The sequence below is a fragment of the Gossypium hirsutum genome, chromosome D02 (assembly GCF_007990345.1).
Source record: "Gossypium hirsutum isolate 1008001.06 chromosome D02, Gossypium_hirsutum_v2.1, whole genome shotgun sequence".
Classification (NCBI taxonomy): domain Eukaryota; kingdom Viridiplantae; phylum Streptophyta; class Magnoliopsida; order Malvales; family Malvaceae; genus Gossypium; species Gossypium hirsutum.
Genome location: NC_053438.1, coordinates 10,019,823 through 10,043,481, shown reverse-complemented (window position 1 = coordinate 10,043,481; position 23,659 = coordinate 10,019,823). Strand labels below are relative to the sequence as shown.

The 23,659-nt window shown below is 31.9% G+C and overlaps 1 protein-coding gene across 2 annotated transcripts; it reads right to left on the bottom strand.

The window, feature by feature from the left end:
• Positions 1 to 9,397: 9,397 nt before the first annotated feature.
• Positions 9,398 to 15,661, bottom strand: LOC107912132 (protein S-acyltransferase 8). Of its 2 annotated transcripts, XM_016840232.2 has the most exons (6): positions 15,275 to 15,661; positions 12,319 to 12,504; positions 11,448 to 11,753; positions 11,103 to 11,336; positions 10,169 to 10,726; positions 9,398 to 9,935 (listed from the first exon to the last, which is right to left on the bottom strand). In XM_016840232.2, the coding sequence occupies exons 1-5, from the start codon at positions 15,311 to 15,313 to the stop codon at positions 10,214 to 10,216; spliced, it is 1,278 nt and encodes a 425-aa protein (XP_016695721.1). In that variant the 5' UTR covers positions 15,314 to 15,661; the 3' UTR covers positions 9,398 to 9,935; positions 10,169 to 10,213. The 2 variants fall into 2 exon arrangements, with proteins under 2 accessions (XP_016695721.1, XP_016695792.1); XM_016840303.2 differs by lacking the exon at positions 9,398 to 9,935 and having other exon boundaries at positions 10,036 to 10,726.
• Positions 15,662 to 23,659: the final 7,998 nt, after the last annotated feature.

The following is a 23,659-nucleotide window of genomic DNA, read 5'->3' as shown; positions in this document are numbered from 1 at the left end:
ATATATATAAATGCATATAATTCACAATTATAATATCACCTATATTTACCATTTGGCCGAATATAGGCCTTCATGTACTAATATACTTTCATTTACCTCATATACCATTTTTTTATTCACAATCGAAGAAACCAACTTACCTTGATATCATACATTATTCAACCATTTCATACTTGATCTATCATGTACTAAATAATTGTTCGAGACCATAATAAAGTTGTACTTTTTTTGTGCTCTTTCTCATCTAACCAAATTGCTCTTGGTATCGCACACTTAGTGCCCGTTATTCAACATCTCCATTTTAATTTCGCACACTTAGTGCCCTTTATTCAACCTCGTCATTTTAGTTTCGCACACTTAGTGCTGTTCATATAACTATAGCTATCTCATACTCGCACACTTAGTGTTAAATATTGATAAATCACATTCACGTCTATTTCTACTTTCCGACTAAAATATATTCAGCTATATATATATTTGCATACTTTCATTTCAGCGTATATAATTAATATTTATTCAAAAATTATAACACCTATTTGATTATAAACTTACCTCGGATAGCGATAAACGGAACAGATCGACTAATCGACGACTTTATTTTTCCCCCGATCCAAGTCTGATTTCTTTAATTCTTGATCTCAATGAAGCTCAACCTAGGCCGAATATAACAAAGCTTCAACTCTTTCTTTTTCTTTCAACATTCAGTGATGGGTGGATGAACAATCCACTAACATTTTCATTTGTTTTATTATAATATATACATTATAATTCATTTACCAATTAACCTTTAATAATAATAATTTCTAACTTATATGCTAAGGTCATTCTTGTCAAATACCTCCCACTAGCTTTAATAATGGTCAATTTGCCACATAAAGCCTTTAAATTAAAAGAACAACTATTCGACCCTATTGAATTTAACCCTTAAATTTTCATTTTACGCGATTAAATCCTTTCATTTAATCGGACACGTAAACGATAAAATTAAAACATGAAAATTTCACACAAGCAAATTCACACATAATAGACACAGAAAATAATATTAAAATATTTTTCTAATTCAGATTTATGGTCCCGAAACCACTGTCTGACTAGGGTTTAGACCAGGCTGTTACATTACTTATAGCTTCCTTGTTCGTAGACAAAGCCGGTTGGGAATTATCTTTCATTCCAAGGCATAACTTGTATCCATGCGCTTCATATTCATTTGAAGTTCCCTCCTAGAAATATAGCCATCCTTACCCCTTCACGTCAATCCCACAAGCCTCTTATTCATTCTTATTCGATCACAGTGGGGGGTAAGGCAAAATAAAAAAAAAAACTCACATTGGGTTTAGAGATAATCAGACTCGAACTGATGACTTCCACCATGTCAATGTGACACTCTACCGCTGAGTTACATCCCTTCCCTACCCCCAACAAGAAATAAAACTGACTAGTCCTAAGTTAAAGAATCGAGAAACTCAACAACACCACTATTCTTGAACAACTTGGAGCCAGACTTTCCTTTTGCACTATTACGGATACGAAAATAATGGAAAAAGTTAGATTCAATTGTCAAGTGCTCCTATCGGAAATAGGATTGACTACGAATTCAAGCCATATACACATGGTTTCATAAAACTGTACGATTCTCTCGATCTAAATCAAGCAGGTTTTACATGAAGAAGGTTTACCTCAGCATGTTCTATTTGATACGAATAGGAGAAGCGGTATTCTTAAAAAAATAGAGAAATCAGAACCAAGTCAAGATGATACGAATCAACCCTTTCTTCTTGCGCCAAAGATCTTACCATTTCTAAAGGAACTAGAGTTACATCTCTTTTCCAGTTCCATTCAAGAGTTCTTATGTGTTTCCACGACTCTTTAAGACCCCAAAATTTTGACAAATTTATTTTCTTTTCTTAGGAACACATATAAGATTCGTCACTACAAATAGGATAATAGTAGCCCCACAATTAATTACTTAATTTATGAATTTCATAGTAATAGAAATACATGTCCTACCGAAACAAATTTTGTAACTTGCTATCCTATTGTCTAGCGGGCAAGGATTTACCTCCGTGGAAAAGATGATTCATTCGTATCCGCATGAAAGCCCAACTCCATTGCATTGTCAGAATCCATGTTGTATATTTGAAAGAGGTTGAGCTCCTTACTTCTCTTATGGTACATTCCTCTTCCCATTGAGCCCCCTTTCTCCTCGATCCACAGAGACAAAATGGAATATAGGACTAGGATTGGCGCCAATAGTTAATCACGGAAGATAGGATTCATTGAGCCGGGATCACTAACTAATACTAATCTAATCTAACTAATACTAATACTAATACTAATACTAATCTAATAATAATAGAATATAATACTAATTTAATACTAATAGAATAGAAAGAAACAATCTGTCTTTTCAGTATACTTCCCCGATTTCGTTGCTACCGCATGTTTTATGCAATCGACCGGATCATATAGATATCCCTTCAACACAACATAGGTCATCGAAAGGATCTCGGAGACTCACCAAAGCATGAAAGCCAAGATCTTTCAGAAAATAGATTTTTATTCGAGGAGTGTATAACTGTATGGATAAGCTCACCCTAACCTGTCAATTTGGGATCCAATTCGAGATTCTCCTTGGGGGTATCAGTAAAGAATTGGAATGTAATAATATTGATTCATATAGGAGGAAAAGATTCTCTGTTGATTCAAATGCTATACCTATGGGATAGGGATAGAGAAAGAGGAACAATCGAAGATTTCACATAGTACTTTTGATCGAAAAATCAATCTGATTTATTTCATACCCCTCACTCAATGAGAAAATAGGTCAGATTCTATAGGATCAAACCTATGGGACTTAGGGAATGATGGAAAGGAATAAAATTAAAAAATTAAAAAAAGGGGAAAAATAATAAAAATAATAAATAAGTAAATAAAAATAAAGTAGAAGAACCCAGATTCCAAATGAAAAAATTCAAACTTGAAAAGGATCTTTCTGATTCTCGAAGAATGAGGGGCAAAGGGATTGATCGAGAAATATCTATTTTTCTTATTATAAGATCGTGTGATTGGATCAGCAGATGTTTGGTAAAAAAAATCTCCTCTTTTAAGAATAATCAAAAATGGAAAAAGTTCAATTGGAACATGAAAACGTGACTAAATTTGTCCTAGTTACTCTCCGGGACAGAGTGGAAAAAGAGAGGAGATTCTTGAACGAGGAAAATGACCCAATGACTTCGAAAGAATTGAACAAGGAGCCGTATGAGGTGAAAATCTCATGTATGGTTTTGTAGAGTGGCAGTAAGGGTGACTTATCTGTCAACTTTTCCACTATCACCCCCAAAACACCAAACTCTGTCTTACGTAAAGTTGCCAGAGTACGATTAACCTCTGGGTTTGAAATCACTGCTTATATACCTGGTATTGGCCATAATTTACAAGAACATTCCGTAGTCTTAGTAAGAGGGGGAAAGGTTAAGAATTTACCCGGTGTGTGATATCACATTGTTCGAGGAACCCTAGATGCTGTCAGAGTAAAGGAACATCAACAAGGGCGATCCTCATATTTTTATGTGAGGCAGATTGAGCCTCTCATGTATTGGTTTCAATTATATGTGCTTCCTGAACTTTAACCCCAACACTTTATAATTTAATCCAACTAAATATTTGATTTCTATTTCCAAAATAAATATTATTTATTTATTTATTTAATCAAATTAACTAAATTAATTTTCTAATTAAATAATTTTCTGAACCCAATTCTAATTTCATTAAAGTCATGGCAACTTTTATTTAATCCAAACATTGAAGGTAAAGTTTGTAACAAAATATTTCATTATTTCAATTTTTAAAATAAAATATCTTTCTATTCCAACTTTTTATCTAATTTTTTTTGGAAATTTCCATTGAAATATGAACATGATTATTTGAGTTTTCTTAAATCTAATCACTTGATTTCAACAAGGTAATGTGTTTTTTAATTATAATCTTTTATTTCAATCATTAGAATTTTATTTCAACAAATCTTTTTTTCATTCATGTTTTGTAATGTGCTAGAGAAAGCTTCAATTTTGTGGGGGTTTTTTTTAAATGTTTTTAGGATGTCTTTTTGATTATTTTAGTTTTAGGATCGTATTAGAACAATAATTAGATTTACTATGAGTTTAGATTAGGTTTTTGAGAGATGCCATTAATGAGCTCTAGAGAGAGAAAGGTTAGGAACTTTCAGTTTTGTTGGGGATTAAAGTTGTTCTAGAGAGATTTAGGGTTTCTAAACTTAGTTATAATGCTAGATTTTAGTTTCTGTAAGTTTAGATTAGGTTTCTCTTAAGTGGTTCTAATAAGCGAAAAAGTGATTTGCCATATCAAATTGCATCTCATGATAAATTTAGGAGTTCTTGTTTATTGTTTTGGATGTGTTATTGTAGCAAAGGAGGTGGTCGAGTCATCTAAGGATAAAAGGAAGAAAACGGTTATGGAGGCTTAATGAATTCAGTTTGTTCTTACTAAATTCAATTTTTCAATATACGTTTGATTAAATAAATAAGATTAAGGTTGTGTTGTTAATTATATACTTTTGTAGTTAATTGATCTCGTGGAATATGAAACTTGTCTTGTTGATTGTCTATTGAAGTGCTTTGTGATTATACATATTTTGCTATACGGGTATGGTGAATGCTATGAATATAGAAATAATTTGAGTTCTAAACGCTAAGATTGATGTTTATTGCTTTTCTATGGTGTTGAAATAATGATGCCTATTAAACAAATTGGAAAAGCTTCGGGTATAGTTGACATGCTATAAGATATTTGTGTTTTGGAGCTTATATATGGCATTTGTGTGCATGCTTATAGTGTTTGAGGAAGTTGTGTCTATACATGCATTGGAGTATTGTTATCATTTTTGGTGCTTGTGTTTAATATTTTGGAGTCTCCGAGGATTATCTGTGTATCCATTCTTTATTTCTAAATTTGGTTAATAGGGGGAAATCGAAAATGTTAATTCAACATATCAATGCCTTGTTTGTTTGGGATAATGATGAATATGACATTCAAATATCAATATCTCAATGGTATGTAAAAGATTTCCTATGCTTCAACAATTTAATATGTGTTTAGGTTTTGTACGCATCACATTATTGTAAAATGTAGATATTTGATCAATTCAGGTATGGATAATTGGAAAGCAATTAAATGATTCATACGTTATCTTCAGAAAACAGAACAATACATGTTCATATGTCAAACGTCTGATAAGTTAAAAATCATTAGGTATATAGACTTTGATTTTGATGGAATATGGTTGCAAAATTGCCAATAGGCTGCAAATTGTGACAATAAATGTTAGTCTTGTATTCTAATAACAATAGGAAGACATCAACATCAATGCACATAAACTTGAAATTCATTGTTGTTAAAGTAAGAGTTTAGATTGGTTAGATGTCTATAAAGCATATTGGGACAAGCTTCATGACTGCAAATCCATTTACTAAGAGATTACCACCAAAGGTTTTTATGGGCACACTGCTTATATTTGTGTAATGTCATTTCTGGATGTTCAGGTTAAGTGGGAGTTTGTAATTTTAAATGTTTTTTTGTTATAAAAACATTTTTGGTTATTTCAGTTTAAGGATATTTTAAGATTATTTTTTGCAGAAATAATGTTTATTTGGTTTATTCACATTTTGATTTTGGTAAGGTTTGATCTCACTAATGTTTAAGGAGGACTAGTTGAAAATAAACATTTTTATATCACATTGCATGTAATTTTCATGTTATTCATCCATACTTGATCTATGTCATTGGGTTGTGTTAATATATGTGGCTAGGGATGAATTTAGTTATGATATATGTAATAAAAATCGCCTAGATTCTATGTTAACATAATTAATAGACAAGATTGTTGGAAGTACCTTTTGGCCATGGTAATAAAGTTTTGACCTTACAAGGTTATATAATGACATGTAATTATAAACTAATTAGTACATACACATAATGTGTGTGGTCCAAGTATGAGATTGTTAGATAATATGGACATCACATATATATTAAAAAAATTACATGTTATTATTTACTATTATAAAAAGATTAGCTTAAATAAAAGTGACCTAATTTGGTTAAAACTTAATGGGCTTCAGTTATTAAATAGAGAATGAGTCGAATATGTGCAGATACTCTAGTAACTAATTTCTAGAGTCATATATTGAGATTATAGTCCTCAAATTACACATACATAACTTTTCTGACATCTCATCTTCAGATGTCAGAAAAGAGATGACCATTTTCTCTAAAATACTTGTGTGCTAATTTGAAATATCAAAACATAATACCTAAAGAATTCAATATATTGATTGATTCAAGTACGCTTTTGCATCTAGTTTTTTTTGTTCTTAATGATCTAACATAAAAAATCTTGATTTACGGTTTTAAATTTTATATTAGAATTTCAAGGTTCTAACATTCAACACTAATAATGAAACTCAACACTAATAAATACCGAGATATTCTTAAAAAAAATTGTATTATAAAAAATAATTTTAAAAAAAGTACCTATGCTAATATCCGAATAAAATGAATACATATACAATATTTAGGTAAACTAAAGTTGTACAAAAATTATTTACTATAAGAAATGAAAGCTTCAAAAGCATAATAATTTAGACTTTTTCATTAGTTAGTTTTTTAATAATAAAAAACAGTTTTTTTTCCCTAAAATTATGTTAAAATAAGTTTGGTACAATCGTTTTGACACGTGATCTAATGGCTTTAGTTCCTTAAAACATTTTTTTTTCACTTACCTACCATTTCCTACCCTCTTTGGGTAACGAGAAACTCTTTTTTTTTTTTTTCATATATTTTATTTGTATGCATAATTGTTAATCGACTGACTATAGAAATTTTAACTATGGTTGAAATTTAGTTATGTGTGTTTAAATTTTATTTAAAAATTTTAAGATAAATAAGACATGTAATAAAATCTTAATTTTCTTGAATTAATTATTTCTAATGTTCACATATCAAATAATTACTATATTTTTTGGCCTTTCAAAGAATTAATTTTAACCCTTAATTTATTTTTTTGTCAAATTATCCTAAAATAGATAGAAGAGTTAATGTTTAACATATATGTGGTTTGCCACGTAAATGACACATTAGTATTTAGTTAATTTTTTAAATTTAAAAATATTAAAAATGTTTTTTTTGAATTTTTAAAATTTTTAAAATTAATTAAATACAAACGTGTCATTTACGCGGCAAACCACGTGTATGCAGCATCAGGAAAGTTAAAAAAAACGTTAATTTTTCGTTCATTTTGAATGATTTGACAAAAAAAAATAAAAATGTAAAAAAAATTAAATAAAAGATTAAAATGAATATTTGTAAAATTAAAACGGCAAATAAATTATTATGCGTTTTCTTTATTAATATCAAATTGGGAATTTGTACAAATGTGACCTTTTTAGGTTCTGGTAGATGGATATTTTTCTATTTTTCTTTTTCTTAATTGAGAATATCAAATTAATGAAAAGCATATATTATTTACCGTTTTACTCCAATAACCATGAAAAATATATATTGAAAAAAAAACACATTGTGATGTTAATGGTAAATGATTTTCTTAAAATTTTATTTTTTATATAAAAATAAAAATAATTATTTTTCATATTTTAAAGTTGTATTAAATGATAGCTAATGGCACCTTAATTAAGTCGTAAGGATAATATTCGAAAACTTTGAGATAATAAAGTTGAGTTAAATTTTATTTTGATTTTAATCTAATTTAAATTTTTACTATGAGTGGGCCCAATTTATTATTATTTTGTTTAAGTACAAGATAATTAAATACTTTGCACGTCATTCTCCATTTGTAACAATTCTATGCCAATCCAGCTAAGGACTCAATCGGTGAAAAATATTCTTTTTAATGGAACTTTACCAAATAATGTCCAAAAGTCATATAATAAACTTTATCTTATCAAAATAAAGTCCAAAACCCCAAAATTAAATTTAATATAAAAATAATAGAGAATTGAATTGAATTATCACGGACGGTCGACCAAATTAAACCGAACTCAGTCTGATATTTTTAAAAAATATAATTAATATATGAATATTAATTTAATACCAAAAAATATTATTATTTTTGGTATAAAAGATATTGATATTTAGTTACTGTTTATAAGCGCCTAACAACCAAAACTTAAAAAATAAAAAGAAGTGAGATTTGGGATGATGGAGCATTGGATGCTTAGGTGAGGTTAGGTGGCCTTGTCTCTTTGTTTTTAGGGTTCAACTTTAACTTACAACTAAACCCCTCCCTCTATTTCTCAAATTCTCAACCCCATGTTAAAAGCTAGGTAAGTTGGGTACCACTAGGTTGGATTTTTTTTGCATTTAGGAGGAATGATATATTTTCTATCTACGGATGAATCATACACTAATAAATATTATTATAACAAATATTTTTATGTAAAATACTTAAATGAGTATAAAAGATAAATATATAGTGAACTTTTTACATAATTAAAAAAAAAAAAAAAGTCTAGTCTTCGAAAGATACATATATGATTAGTCGTAAATGGGGAGTGGATGGAAAAGAAAGAAGAGTATTAGTTATAAAATGGAAATGACAAAAACCAAACATTTTAATTGATTTTAGGTTAGAATGAAAAGAAATGGTCCGGAAATTTGGTTGAAATGCAATGCCTACCCTTTTTGCTTTATTATTTTTGACAAAGATTGTGTGGTCCTTTCCTAAACTAGTGGAGTTCAAGCTTGTAGCTTTAAATCAAGTCAGGGGCTCCATTTTGTGTTATAACTTAAGTTTTCTATCCCATCATCATTCTTTTCTTCTTGTTTCTTTTCAAGTATATATATTAATTGGAATTAATCATTATAGTTACGGAATTAAATAATTAACTCGTAAATCTTAAAGTCTTCAAAACTTATTTTTTATCATTAAGCTTTTCGAGTTTGATTATTATCTTGAATTAATTATGATTTGTGATGAGATATTTGAAAATGATAACAACAAATTGGTATTGAGGATGGGGATGGGATTTTGTTTTGGTACTACGATCCCAATGTTAAATTGATAATTTTTAAATAAATAAAAATTTTATAATTAACGGTTGGGTTGGGATCCGGTCGGTATATTGATTTGGACAACAAGTTGAATTGATTTTTGAATCGGTTTTTGAGTGAACTGTTTTAAACGGATTCAATCGAATTAAAAAAAAAAACATGATTTTCTCTCTTTTTTTTAAAATATGAATTTAATAACTTATTTACTAGAGCATTTTATTATATTGCAGGAGAACAAAAAAAGCTTTAGCAAAATTCCACATTGTATGCCCATCAATTATTAGTGGTTTTTTATGGTATCTTTGCAAAAGACCTCTTGCAACCAACAAAATTTTCCTTATTGACTTGGATATCCAATGTAAAGTCTGCTACAATTTGTAGGATATTGTCTACTTTGACCTATTAAGACCTCACAATATTTTTCCTTAAAAAACACCATATGTTGAATATTTAAAAAAAAAATATCATGACTAGCATAGCACCATGCCATCATCCCCCTAACAAAACTCTTTTGAATCCACATTTTTGTATCTATTGGCTAGTAGCTAACATGATACCCAGCAACATAGTTGAGTCTGCCATTCTAAACCCTCTGCACCCGACCCAACTCTGCATGCAAGATAATGATATATCATCACATCACATGCTAATTACGTCCTTTAGATTCTTCACTTCTCATCCCTGACCTCTTCCATGGTGTTAACTCTTTAAACACTGCAGATGCTTCATATCTTTCCTCTTTCATCATCTGATTGAGACTGCTTCCTAAACTTCATGTATTGTGGGACTCCTAGGACCACTAACAACCAGCCACATTCAACCCTAATTCACCTGACTCTCCCCTGTTCTTCAAACTGTTTATTAACACAAAAAAGAAAGAGATTTTCAATAATTTTCATGTTTGGAGCAGTAAAAATAATATTTTTACAAACTGAAATTTAAAAAAAAAGAAGAAGCAAAAACCAAAACTAGACATTCCACCCAACGTTGCATATCATTCAACAATACTAAGAGAGAGGGTAAAAGTAAGACAACTATTCACTTATCTTCTCATAACAATTACAAAGACACATCCAAAGACACTAACCGCATGCCAATTCATGCAGTGGCAACTCTATACAAATTAACCCCATCATTGTCGACCTTCTTTCCCCGTCATATAGCTTCTGCTTTCCGTCACTTTGGAATTGGAAAGCACATCATCGGTTGCGATTTCCCAACTACCACTTCTCCTTCCCCAACTCGAGTGTCTAGTTTCGGATCGAATTGTAGGAGCTCGATGATCAGAATCCAGAATAGCATCAACCTCCAAGGCGGTATGAGCAGGGCCATTGCTCCCTCTACTGCGGATGTCCTCATCAATTTCCTCGATATTACGTCGCTGGGAGATCTTCAATAGATCTTCACCAATCTCTAGATCATCCTCTACTTTGGGACGTGGATCACCACCGCCTAGATCTTCAGCTTCTGCTCCCTGAATACTTTGTAAAGTAGGCCTTGGCACCTCCTCTCGAACAAAAGCCCGGAAATTGTTCTTTGAGGGCTTTATCTTCGTGCAAAATACTTCAAGAAAATTACTTGGACAACCCAGATTGTAAACATTGATTCTATTGTCAGCCCTAAATCGGAAATTTTCATATGTCGTCTGGAAAACATAGAGGCACTTTAGTCAACAACTAAAACACTTGTGGGATGGAATCAAACAAAAATGAATCTACGCTCCTTATCACGTGAAATTCAAATCTTGCCAACATGCATTCTATTTCCAATTTTTAAAAAAAGCTAGATTCAAGGCCTAAAACTTACTATTTTATTTCTTGGAGGACTTTCCCATATTTATTTACAAAACTCTGACAAGACAGGAGGGCAGGAAAAGCTATGTAAGAACTTGGGTCAATTTTTATCATACTTGATTCAAACTCTTATGTGCCTTTCAAAAACAAGATCAAGCTCTGATTTGTACCAACTAAGATCAAGCACAACATAAATTGTCCTAGAGCAACCAAGAGAAATTGACAGACCTGGTTTGTTGAGATGAGGTACAAGTGAAACCCAGTAAGCCCGCCAACAAACCACAGTGCGATGAAACAATATGTCATTAGTATGACAGATGGAGGAGATTCCTTCATTGCTTTCCAAACTGTTCCTTGGTGATCATCCATCAGAACCTTGATGTACAATGCTGACATGGAGAATACATAGATGCAGAGAAGAGTTGCCGAAGAAACGAACATAAAGAAATACCGGTAATTTCGCTGCTCAAATACACAACAGTTATCCTCCTAACAAAGCACCGCTTGAGAGAAGCAAGCAAGAAGCATTCAGAACAATATTAATAAACAAACTTATCAGATAAAAGAACATACCAATCCAATACATTGGCCCACCCAAGGACAATGATGATCAAAACGCTCCACACAATTGTTGCAAATGGAACAGTGGGAGCAACGGGGAGGACGATAAAGCATGCATGTGTCACAATACTTCACCCGTACATGAACCCCATTAACCATAACTTCCTTGGTTCGAGGGAATTGGAGGCTGGGTGTTTGCCTACCCCCAACCTCAGCTGAAACAGAAGAATCATAGCGGAACTCCTCCTCTGGTGGATGTGAATTGCGTGGTATGATTCCTGGGTCCCGGGCTGATGTGAGGAAAAGAAGAATCAACACCTATCAAAATAAATTGTACTATTAAACTTAACAGCAATTTAGACAACCCAAAAGGAACAGTTGCCAATAATAAGAGACTAGAAGTTATCCGAAAGGTCTACAACTTTATAAATGCATTCATCATATGAAATTAAGTCAAGAAATTAGAACAGGGCTATCCTAAATATTATCTAGATCTGAGAAGGCCAACCTTCTACGAGAACTCAATTTCCAGCACAAAGTCAACAATTGATCTAAATCAAATGAAAGGGTTCCACCATCTATTCTACCAAAATATATTTTAAAATTTAGAAGATCGATTATTTTCTGAATTGAAACATAAAAGTTTCTTTACTCTAAATTGTGACAATTTATCTTCAATAAATGCCCATGAGAATTTCATTCAATAAAATTATAACAGAATGATAATTTCCGAGAAATCCTATCATTTTGGTACTCAGTGAAGTTCATAAAGTTCTTAGAAAAATGGTTTAACTGCTGGCATTCAGGGTGATCAACTCAACAGTAGTTGTTCTAAAACCTCAACAAAGAACAGTCATGCAAGAAGTAAAAGGTGAAGACTTACATAGATAGTAAAGACAATTGCTACAGCCAGAATTGCATATCCCGCATTATATGGAGAAAATGCATGCCGAAGATGCCTTGCAACAAATACACAAAAGATAATAACAGGAACAGTGATCAGCAATAAGGTAACGAGCAGAGACTTAGCATCTGGCCCGAATATCAGCCTCCCACCAAGAATAAACTTCTGCAAAATGCAAATAAAAGAGGAAATGAATGCTGAATGATCATTCCACGATCAGTCTAGACAGGAGAAAGTAAGGATAAAATGAATAACACCGGATGAGCTATCAACCTACCACATTTCCATATTTTAACACTGTTAGTCTAAATATTTTAAAAAATTACATCCTATTATTCAGTTTTGGTCCTAGTCAAAGTACATCCATGCATCCTAAAGCACTCTTCTAAGTTTCACATTTATTCAGTTTTGGTCTTAGTCAACCTACATCCATGCATCCTAAAGCATTCTTCAAAGTTCTAACTTTCATTTACCTCCAACCTAAGTTTACTAATTAATATTATTTACAAATAGAATGTCCAAGGGCATCATCTTGAAATATACTTGGTAAGTTTAACCATGACCAGCACAAAGTATGAGGACTTAAAAGTAGTTTCTTGCTGTAAATATGTAATAACATGAAACTTGTAACTGCTTCCCTCTACATATCCACAATAAATCAACATATGTATCTAAAAAATTACTCCTTTAACATAACATCTACTTCAAGATCCTGATTAATTAACTATCAAATTGGGGGTTAAGGCGTGAGGAGCTGATATTCTATGTTACTTGGACTCGGACATGAGTGCTGGATATGGGTATGTCCTCAACACGGGTATATGATTATATTTGTTTGAAGTTTTTCTATGTATTTGGAGGATTCTTAGAGGTCATATCCTCATATCCATGAGTCAGACACGAGTGTTGGATATGGGTACTTCAAGAAAAATAAAGGGTCCGAGTAACATAGTTGATAATTAAGCATTATATCTAAGTTTGTTTGTTTTTTTTCGCTTCAATGGATAGGTTGAATAAATGCTTTACACTTTTTCAATGGTATTCAATAATTATGAATTTTATAAAATTTCAGAAGGGGAATAACATCAAGTGTGATGAAAGTAATTATTAAGCAAGCAAATTTCCTACAGTTGAGCATTTAGATCAATACTTTGCTTTTACAAGTCTTCACAAGTAGCAGAAGGGCTCCTAAAGAACCAAAAAGGACAGGGGTATAACCTTTGACATGTACTCAGAGCAGTAGGAATAACAAAATCTTCTCGTAGTTCCTATACTAACCATATGATTGCTATAATTATCTTAACTTTCTCTTAGTCTATAAAACATTTATCTGCCTCCGTGAACAACAGAAAAGGATTGTCGGGATACTAGAAGCCCCATGACAATAGTTGAAATCCTCGATCACAAACAAATTCACACAACTTTTTCCAAAAGTTCAAAGCATAATTTCCATTTCGAAATCATCATCTTCTATAAAATAACGTGCTAACCATATGCATTTTTTTATTTATAGATATCATATTATGATCAGATAACACTAAAAATATGTAAAAAAAGGAAACCAAGCACTCAAAGGAAGACTCTGAAAGGAACTAAATAGGGTGTTCTGATCATCTAATAGTAAAACACAGTAATGGTAGTATCACAATGAATTACAAAGCAAGTTAAACAGCAAGAGAGGCTTACAAGGAATTGACCTATAACTCAGGAGTCCATAAACCTTCACTAGTAAATATGATGTGGCCATCTTTGAACAACTTCACTACTCTACAAAGCTAAAGCTGGACCAAACAAGGGTATGGAAGAAACATTACCACAAGTACCATATACAAGTTCCTTAAAAGACCAAAAAAATTATGGTCATGGGGCTTCTGGAAAAGGTGCAACACAAAGTTTCACAACTTTTTTTAATCTTGTTTTTCCTGGAGGATAGGGGTGCTAGGGACTGAAAATCTGACCCGTAACTTCCAACAAATGTAGTCATTCCTCTCAAAAATTGATCACAAACTAGAACCACATTACTCCTCCTTCTACCATTAAACAATACTTTTGCACTGGTTCCTGCACAAAAGCATTCCTTTTGATCTAGAGATCGCTGCACTAATAAAGTAACAAGTATATCCAAGCAGTCACCAAACTTGGAAAAGCAACAGCTTGATTATTAAGGTTTCAAATTAGGGAGAAGTTAATTAGAACAGAAGAGAACCTGTCTCATTTGGTCTTCCACATTTACAAGAACTTAGTAACATTATAATTATACTTACTTCATCGATGCCATTTCTCTCAAAACATTGGGAGATGAGGTTCAAACCCTTAATAACACATAAAAGTAGTGCTAGAGTTCTCACGACTGATACAAAACACACATGGCACCCTTCAATGCAAAAATACATTAGAACCAACCATGTATCAAGCATGGATTCAGTCTACTTTCCCCAAAGTAATTCGGCATAAAAGCACACCAACTCAACCTAAAAACTGTAAGGCTATATTCCATACCTCTAGTCAACAATCCATAACTGACTGTTATTCAAAGCCAAAGATTTTCCTCCATTTGGTCATAAAGAGTAAATAACAAATGCTTCACTAACATTAACCAAGCTCTTTGCCTAACTTCATAAATGCAAAACAAACAGTCAAAAACAGCCCCCCAGAAAAGTAAAGAGTTCACTATTTTCTCCATGCTTTCCCCATTTTCGCATTATCATTAATTCATAGCACCAAAAATCCAACTAGCAGGAAAAAAAACTAGAAAGAATTGTCAACTGATTAAAAAAACCCAAAACCTAAAAACCCTACTAATAACTAAACCAAATTAAAACTAACTCATTTTTCTACAAACCAAACAAATCTAACAAATACCCAGATACCAAAAACCGTGCATTTCAATAAAAAATCGACAAAAGTTGAAAAAAAAAACACTGAACATCCTTACATTACTTCCTTTCCAAACTTCATACACTCTCTTTTCCATTAGAGAAACTTCAAAGCCTCTTCTTCCCTACTGTAGCTTTATTGAACTAGGCTTGAACTGAGTTGGGAGGATTTGAAACTTGTGCGGGAGTTTCAGTTCATTTAAAAAAATATATATATATTTCTATTTTTGAAAAAAAAAGACAGAAAATCCCAAAAACCTCTCCTCGCGATAACCTTCACAAGCACACACTGAAAGAATCGTACTCAATTGGGTGATGATTGAATCCGCAAAACGCCTGTGTTGAACCCTCTTACTTTTAGGTATTTAATAACAAAGAAAAATAAAATAAATTAATTCTATATAATAATGTTTTAATTTTAAAATACAACTAAATTTATTTTGCAAACCCTGTGAGTGTTGGCTGATGTTGCGTCGTTTTATCATCTTTTTCGAATTGAAAGTGAACTTTTTGGGGTTAGAATTGTCCAGCTCTGAGTGGCCAAGATGAGGTGGCGTCATCTTATTGGGGCAAGTATACCAGGAATTTTCTTTCTTTCTTTCCTTTTATTTATTGAAGTCATCGAAAACTGTAAAGGAAGAATCTAGTGCTAAATTACTGCGTTTTGCCCAAATATTTACTGCAACAAATATTTCGTTTTTTATTAAGTTATTTGAAAATATTTAATTATTGTATATATAAAATTAAAAACTTAAATTAAATTTCAAATTTCAACACAGACAAAAAAAGTCTTTAAATATTACAAGATTTTAAAAAGAAAAATTATAACCCACGACGGAGTTTTCTGCCGGCTTGCAGAGGAGATCCAATGTGCACCAAATGGAACCTTAGTGTACTAGATTTTGTTGCCCTTGCTAATATTGTGGTTTAATTGTAAATTTTATTCATCTACTTTACACATTTTGAAAATCTTTTATATAGATATTCCGACTTTTGATATACATTTCGCTTGTTTTCTCGTTTTCTCCCTTAGGATCAGTTCTTCTTTGCTTTTGAAAAGTGTTGTGGAGAAGTGCTTTTAAAAAATTTGAATATTTGGTATTACTGTCAAAAAGTATTTTTGAAGAATAAAATGTCCATTTTAGACATGATATTATAAAGTAACAAATATGCATTTAAATAATGTTCAAATTAGTTAGTATTATGATATTTTAGTAAAAATATAAAAAATAATTTATTATAACTTATTGTTAATATTTTAATATATAATATTAATTTTAAATATTTCTAAGTAATTAATATTAATTATTTACTAAATTTAATTAGAACCAGTAGAGGAACAAAGAACCAGCAAGCAGAGGAACAACAGCACCAGCAGAGAACAAAATTTGGAGGAAAAAAAGTAGCCGTGGGGAACACCAACACTAGCAGAGAAGAACCAGCCTTATTTCTTTCTCAAATGTGTGTGGCTAAAAATGTAAAAGAACAGCCCAAAAGCACTTTTTAACTGAAAAAACTAAATTTTTTTGCTTTTTATATGCTCAAAAGCACCTGCAATAAGTTAAAAATTTGGTACGAAATTAAGTGTGTTCTTTATTGCTTTTGATGGAAAAGTGTTTTTGCATATAAAATCTTATCAATTAAGCAGAGGAGAATGGGGCCTTAATAATTTATCTTGGTCGAGTCTCTACACAAATTTGATATTAATAAAAAAAACTGAAAGTAGAAAAATGTTTCAATCTTAGGCACAATCTCCCTAATAATAATTTAATCCAACCCATCTCTATATAAAATTTTACTGAGGAGCTAATCTCTCATTTGATTGTTCTACTTAATGAAAATAAGTAATTTCTATGAAAATAATTGGCAAAAATTGTTAGTTTAATAATTTATAAAAAAAATAATTAAAGATAATGTAATTATTTGGACCAATTTTTTAAAATTTTTTTAAGTGCGAGATTCTAAGGAATTATAAAATTATATGAAATGAGTTGGACGGAGGGTATCAATTTCAAGCTTCAACATTGCTTCCATGGCCACCCAAGAAACTAAAATTGGGCCAAAATGGTTGTTCAACCCCACTCAATTTCATCACCTTGATGAATAAAATAATCAATTCTTATATTTTATGTAATTCAGGTTTTTTTTTTATTTAAAAAAAAACATAGCAAATTGATGATTTTCAACATCGATTTGAGAGGTCAACTGAATCATCGGTAAAGTGATAAAAGATTTATATTAAAATTTTCAGTCGTTACTAATTTCATGTTTAATCTCTAAACAACCGATTCTGTTACTTTAGTAGATATTTTACAAAACCGACATGTTTTGTCACCGATTTCATTAATTTTAGTAGGAGCATTATTTTTTTTATGCATGTTTTAGTATATGAGTTAACAATAAACTACTTAAATTGGTAGCATTTGGCCACTCTCATGACTTATTTTTAATAAAGAGTATGAAAAAATTTCGCTTATTTTGAAAAAGCCTTATTTTTTACCGGAGTTTTTAATTTGTAGTAACTATTCTTTATTCTATATTTAACTATTGTAATACATATGTAATAAATAAATGTTTTCCTCACGTTATTATACCAGTAACCAAATGTAGCATAATTGTTATTGCTGATACTCTGATACAACAAGGAGTGAGTATAGAGGAGAGGGTGATGGTTGTTGTGGAGGCCGATTCAGGGCGGAGAGCCAAATGTTATGGCGAGTGGTGGAGAAAAGAATGTAAAGGTTGAGGGTTGAAAGAGTGTTGGTTTAGTATTCTTGGAGAGTCGATCATTTCTTCATAAATTTTAGAGGTATTTATAGGTAGGGGTCCCGTATAAGATGGTGTCAATGTGCTGGAAAGGATATCTTCAATAGAACGAGGATGTTTGTAACAAGACAAATTTTGTCATTCATTTTGACTATCATGAGATAAAACAGTTGAGCCCATATGATGTTTGGTAACTAACAACTTCATAACTTCATGTTCCCAATAAAGATTAGGTCATCCGTTGATCCCAGAAGGGTGAGCTCGCACGTAACCTTTCAACTTTCTTATTGTTCAGGCATTTTCTTGGCTTGCCACATATTCTAGTGTAGATAATGGTATAATAATTATAATAACAACGGTGTCAACTGAACTAAAATTCAATTGGTAAAATTCTTTTTATTTGTTTGAAGCTACTTGATTTATGTACAATAAGAGTATGTACTAATTTGGCTTAGGATCTTTTATTATTATGATAGCTACTATTCTATTTTCAGAATGCACCAATTTTATGCATTTCGGGGTACTTTAAAAATGGTATACCGATCTCAAAATATATGTTAAAACGGGTAAAAATTGTAACGTCTGTTGTTAAATTAATAATATTTTAACTATTGTTGAAAAAAAATATTCAAATTAAAAATACGAAAAATAATAATTTTACGGTTAAAAAATTGGTTTTTCTTACATTTAGATACCTAAAATTTAAAATTCAGTTTTCACCGTTAAAAATAAGAAGATTATAATTTAATCTTTTAAAAATGATAATATTTTACATTAACATAAAAATAAAATTACATTATATCTCTCTCAAAAATTTATTATTTAAATTCGCCTTCAAAAAACATTTTGACTTTGCCCTCGATAAACACCCAACTTTTACTTTCAAATTAACTTTTCAAGTCCAACATAAAAAAATAAAAAATAAAACCCAATTTTTAGTTTTTGCAAAAGCCTACTTGGATGAAAAATTATAAATTAACCCTCTTAAATGCTTAAAAAGTGTTTAAAATCTACATTTAAAATTATTTAAAGTTTATATTTTATATATCATAATATTAATGAATTTTACCGCTCAACATTATTTATAACCTACACATTCTAAATTTCTAACAAAAGTTTTCGACAACAATATTAAATACTTGAAATCTTAAATTAGATTTTTTTTTCACGACACTTTTACACAAATACATTTCAAAAGCATTGTTTCAAAACCAAAACTTGAAAAAAATAGGGTGAAAAAACTAAACAAAAAGTTACATTCAATTGCTTTCCGCTTTTATAAAAGCTAATTTAGAATAGAGCTATTTAAAAATTAAGTTACTCGCCTAAAGGTTTATTTGAAATCTGAGATAATTTGAATAAAAATACTAAACTCAAATTATGAGCTTGTGCAAAAAATAAACGTTTTAAGAATGAGCCAAAAACTAGAATTCAACCCAACCCAACATAACATGATTATATATATGTTTATTTAATATTTTAAATAGGGAATGGGTCCACTTACGCCGATGTAATGTAAAACATAAGTGGTTTTATATTCTTTTGTAACTTTTTATACGATTAATATTTTAACAATCTGTTAGGATCGTCCCGAATAAGCAACGAACAAGTAAAAATAGTAGAAGAAATTGAGAAGATGAACACACAAATTTAACGTGGAAAAACCCCTCAAAAGAGGATAAAAAACCACGGGCAAAGATAATTTTACTATAATGGCAAAAGAATGAAGAGTACAAAAGATGGAGATAAAAACTAAACCCCGAAAACCCGAAAAACAAAGAACCCTCAAACGTAAACACAAAATTCTCTGAATGTGTTATGAGTTCTAATCTAATGGGTGTCTCTTTTAATTCTAAGATTGTAAAGGAGCCTATTTATAGGCTAAATTAGTAAGTCAAATAAACTATACTAATAAATGCTAAATATATTATACTAATAAATACTAAATCTTCTAGAAAGAAAATATATTTTTGTTTAACTTGACTTGCAAGCAATCTCTTAGAATTTGGGTCACACAATTCTAACAATCTCCATATTGACACAAATTCTTTCAATGCCATCTTTGCCAAAACCTGCCACGAGCCTATCTTGAACTATGCAGGGAATTAACTGAGTCGAATCTATGCTTAGAAGCTGGAAGACTTCTAGCCTTCGACTTGTGCACTGCCAAATCAAAACTAACCCGGGTCTGATTTTCACGAATACAGTGCCCTAACTTTTCAAAACCTGCATCCAAAAGAGAACCTCTCTTCAACGAAACGGTCATACCTTTTTCCCTCCTATGACCAAGTTGCCTCCGCTTCAAATGAGTTGACTTTGACTCCGTAACGGATGAGGGACGTCCGATTTCACCGGTCACTGTAGAACCTTCCAGAATATAAAGACTGCCGGTTCTTTTACCTTTTAACAAAACGAGAGCTCCACGAGATACTTTAATGTCGCTCGACTCGATGTTGATTATGCATCCTTTCAAGTCTAAAATACTCAAGGAGATGAGATTCTTTCGTAAATCAGGTACATACCTGACATCTGAGAGTGTCCTAATCGTCCCATCGTGTATCCTAATTTTAACAGTACCAATACCGATTATTTTACTAGATGAATCGTTTCCCATGTGCACAACTCCACCTTCAACTGAACTGTATGTGAAGAACCATTCTCTATTGGGACACATGTGGAAAGAACATCCTGAATCTAGGATCCACTCAGACGTAAGCTTGGAGTTATCTCTCGTTGACACTAACAAGAAATCATCACCGCCTTCATCGACCAAATTAGCACCAGCTACATCTTCCTCGTTACTCTCAGCAGCTCTTTTATTTCGCAGTTTATAACAATCTGCTTTGACGTGACCTAACTTTTTGCAATAGCGACACCTTTTGTCTCGTTTCTTTGATGCTACCAAAACGGAAGCTTGTCTATCTGCTTTGCTATTCAAATCAAACTCATTGTCGAGTTTGTCTCTACTCAACAAATGACCCTTCACATCTTCGAACGAGAGTTTGTCTCTGCCATAAATCAGGGTCTCCTTGAAAGACTTGTATGAAGAGGGTAAAGAGCACAATAATAGCATAGCTTGATCTTCATCGTCAATATGAACCTCAACGTTCTTTAAATCATTTAAAAGAGTAATGAATTGACTGATGTGATCTTTAAGAAGCTCACCTTCGTTCATGCGAAACGTAAATAGACGTTGTTTCAACACTAAACGGTTAGCCAGAGACTTAGTCGCATAAAGAGTTTCTAACCTTTTCCACAAGGCGAATGAGGTCTTCTCCATCAATACCTCCTGCAATACTGTATTCGCGAGGCACAACTGGATTGCAGACAAGGCCTTTTCATCAAGCTCTTCCCATTCTGTTTGATTTAGATTCTCAGGCTTTTTCCCTATAACAACCTTTTTCAAGCCATTTTGAACTAGAATTGCCATCATCCGAACTTGCCACAGATTGAAATTTGTCTCACGATCGAACTTCTCAATTTCAAACCTTGTTGCTGCCATCTCTGATCGGGCTGATCTATGAAAGTTAAACTAGCTCTGATACCACTTGTTAGGATCGTCCCGAATAAGCAACGAACAAGTAAAAATAGTAGAAGAAATTGAGAAGATGAACACACAAATTTAACGTGGAAAAACCCCTCAAAAGAGGATAAAAAATCACGGGCAAAGATAATTTTACTATAATGGCAAAAGAATGAAGAGTACACAAGATGGAGATAAAAACTAAACCCCGAAAACCCTCAAACAAAGAACCCTCAAATGTAAACACAAAATTCTCTGAATGTGTTATGAGTTCTAATCTAATGGGTGTCTCTTTTAATTCTAAGATTGTAAAGGAGCCTATTTATAGGCTAAATTAGTAAGTCAAATAAACTATACTAATAAATGCTAAATATATTATACTAATAAATACTAAATCTTCTAGAAAGAAAATATATTTTTGTTTAACTTGACTTGCAAGCAATCTCTTAGAATTTGGGTCACACAATTCTAACACAATCCAACCATTGAATTTATCAATGTATATGTACTTGGAATGCATGCATATTTTTGAACGATCCGATATCTCTATCATATCGATCTAGAATACTGTCTATATTAATATACATTTAACGGTTGAATTTTTTTACATAAAACGAATAGTTAGAAAATTTTAATTTATGCCAAACTTGACATGCATGATCTACATGAAAGGAGAATGAAATAGTATGGTTGAATTGTTAAAATATAATTATATAAAAAGTTATGGAAAGATGTAAAACCATTGAAATTTTATACCGATGTAAGTTTATCCCTACCTTTTAAATATACTATATTTTTATATACATTTATTAATAATAGACCCAAACTCCTGATACCTACATTTTATACCGCCATATCTTCTTAACAATGCATATTTTATGGAGCGAAGTTCCCACTCGAAAATTTAAACCGATAAGAGGTATTTGACAGGGTTGCCCTCTATCTCCTTATCTTTTTGTCTTATGTATGGAATGGTTAGGGTATAATATTCGTACTGCTATAGACTCTAGTGATTAGTGTCCTATTCTGCTTTCACGATTGGACCTGCTTTATCTCATCTTTTCTTTGCAGACGACTTAGTAATTTTTTTGCAAAGTAGAGTTGGAGCAAGCACAAGTACTTAATAAGATTGTGGAACACTTCTGTGGTTATTCTGGACATAAGATCAATGCCCGAAAAAGAAATATTTTCTTTTCTAATGGAGTTGGGGATGCCTTAAACAATCAGATTTGCGAGATCCTTGGGCTTCAAAAGGTTTAAAATCTTGACTCATATTTAGGGGTGCCTCTTCCCCACGAAAAGGTCGCCAATAGTACCTTAAGCTTTGTGGTGGAAAAGGTTCGGCATAAATTACAAAGTTGGGATGCTAGATAGTTGTCCTTAGCTGGTAGAGTTACTTTGGTTCAATTTGTCCTTTTCTCAATACTTTGGTTCAATTTGTCCTTCTCTCAATTCCTAATTATTTTATGAAATTATTGATGATTCCTAAGGAAACTTGCACAGAAATTGAAAGAATGTCCAGACAGTTTATTTAGGGTTATTCTAGAGGATAGAAAAAGATGGCTTTAATCGAGTGGGAATCTATCTGTTAGCCTTGGTCTCGTGGTGGTCTTGGTCTTCGGTATTTGAGAGATCAAAACACTTCATTTCTGTGAAGATTGGGTTCAATTTGGCTTCTAATGATAGTGCTTTTTGGGTCCAAGTCCTTCGTGCTAAGTATGGTTGAAAAGAACAACTACCGGATAGCATTACTTGAAGTAGATGTTCTTATCTTTGGAGGGCCCTTTCAAAGGTATGGCTATTATTTCAATTTGGCTTGTTTAGTAGGAAATGGTAATACCATTCATTATTTGAAGGATTCGTGGATTCCAACAGTAGGCCCCCTGATCATGCAAATTCCTACTCATACTAATCTTACCTTAGATTACCTTCTCAGTGGAAAGGTTACACCGAACGAAGCTTGGAATCTTGATCTTTTTTGCGTTTGGCTATCAAAAGATGTCGTCAGACAGATAGTAAGTATTCCTTCCCCCACTCATCGTTGGGACCGAATAGGATTATTTGGGCTCATACGACAATAGTGTCATTTTCTATTCGAAGTGCCTTTTGGTCTTTAAAGGAAAGTACTTGGAATCCTAAAGATGACTTCTAGAAG

Bases quoted from the DNA above. Each gene is read 5' to 3' on its own strand.
- LOC107912132 (XM_016840232.2), bottom strand. From the start codon at position 15,313: ATGGAAAAGAGAGTGTATGAAGTTTGGAAAGGAAGTAAT. The intron at 12,505-15,274 runs GTAAGGATGTTC...TGCATTTTGCAG, and splicing joins AAGTTTGGAAAGGAAGTAAT to AAGTTTATTCTTGGTGGGAG. The intron at 11,754-12,318 runs GTAAGTCTTCAC...TTATTTTGATAG, and splicing joins CAATTGTCTTTACTATCTAT to GTGTTGATTCTTCTTTTCCT.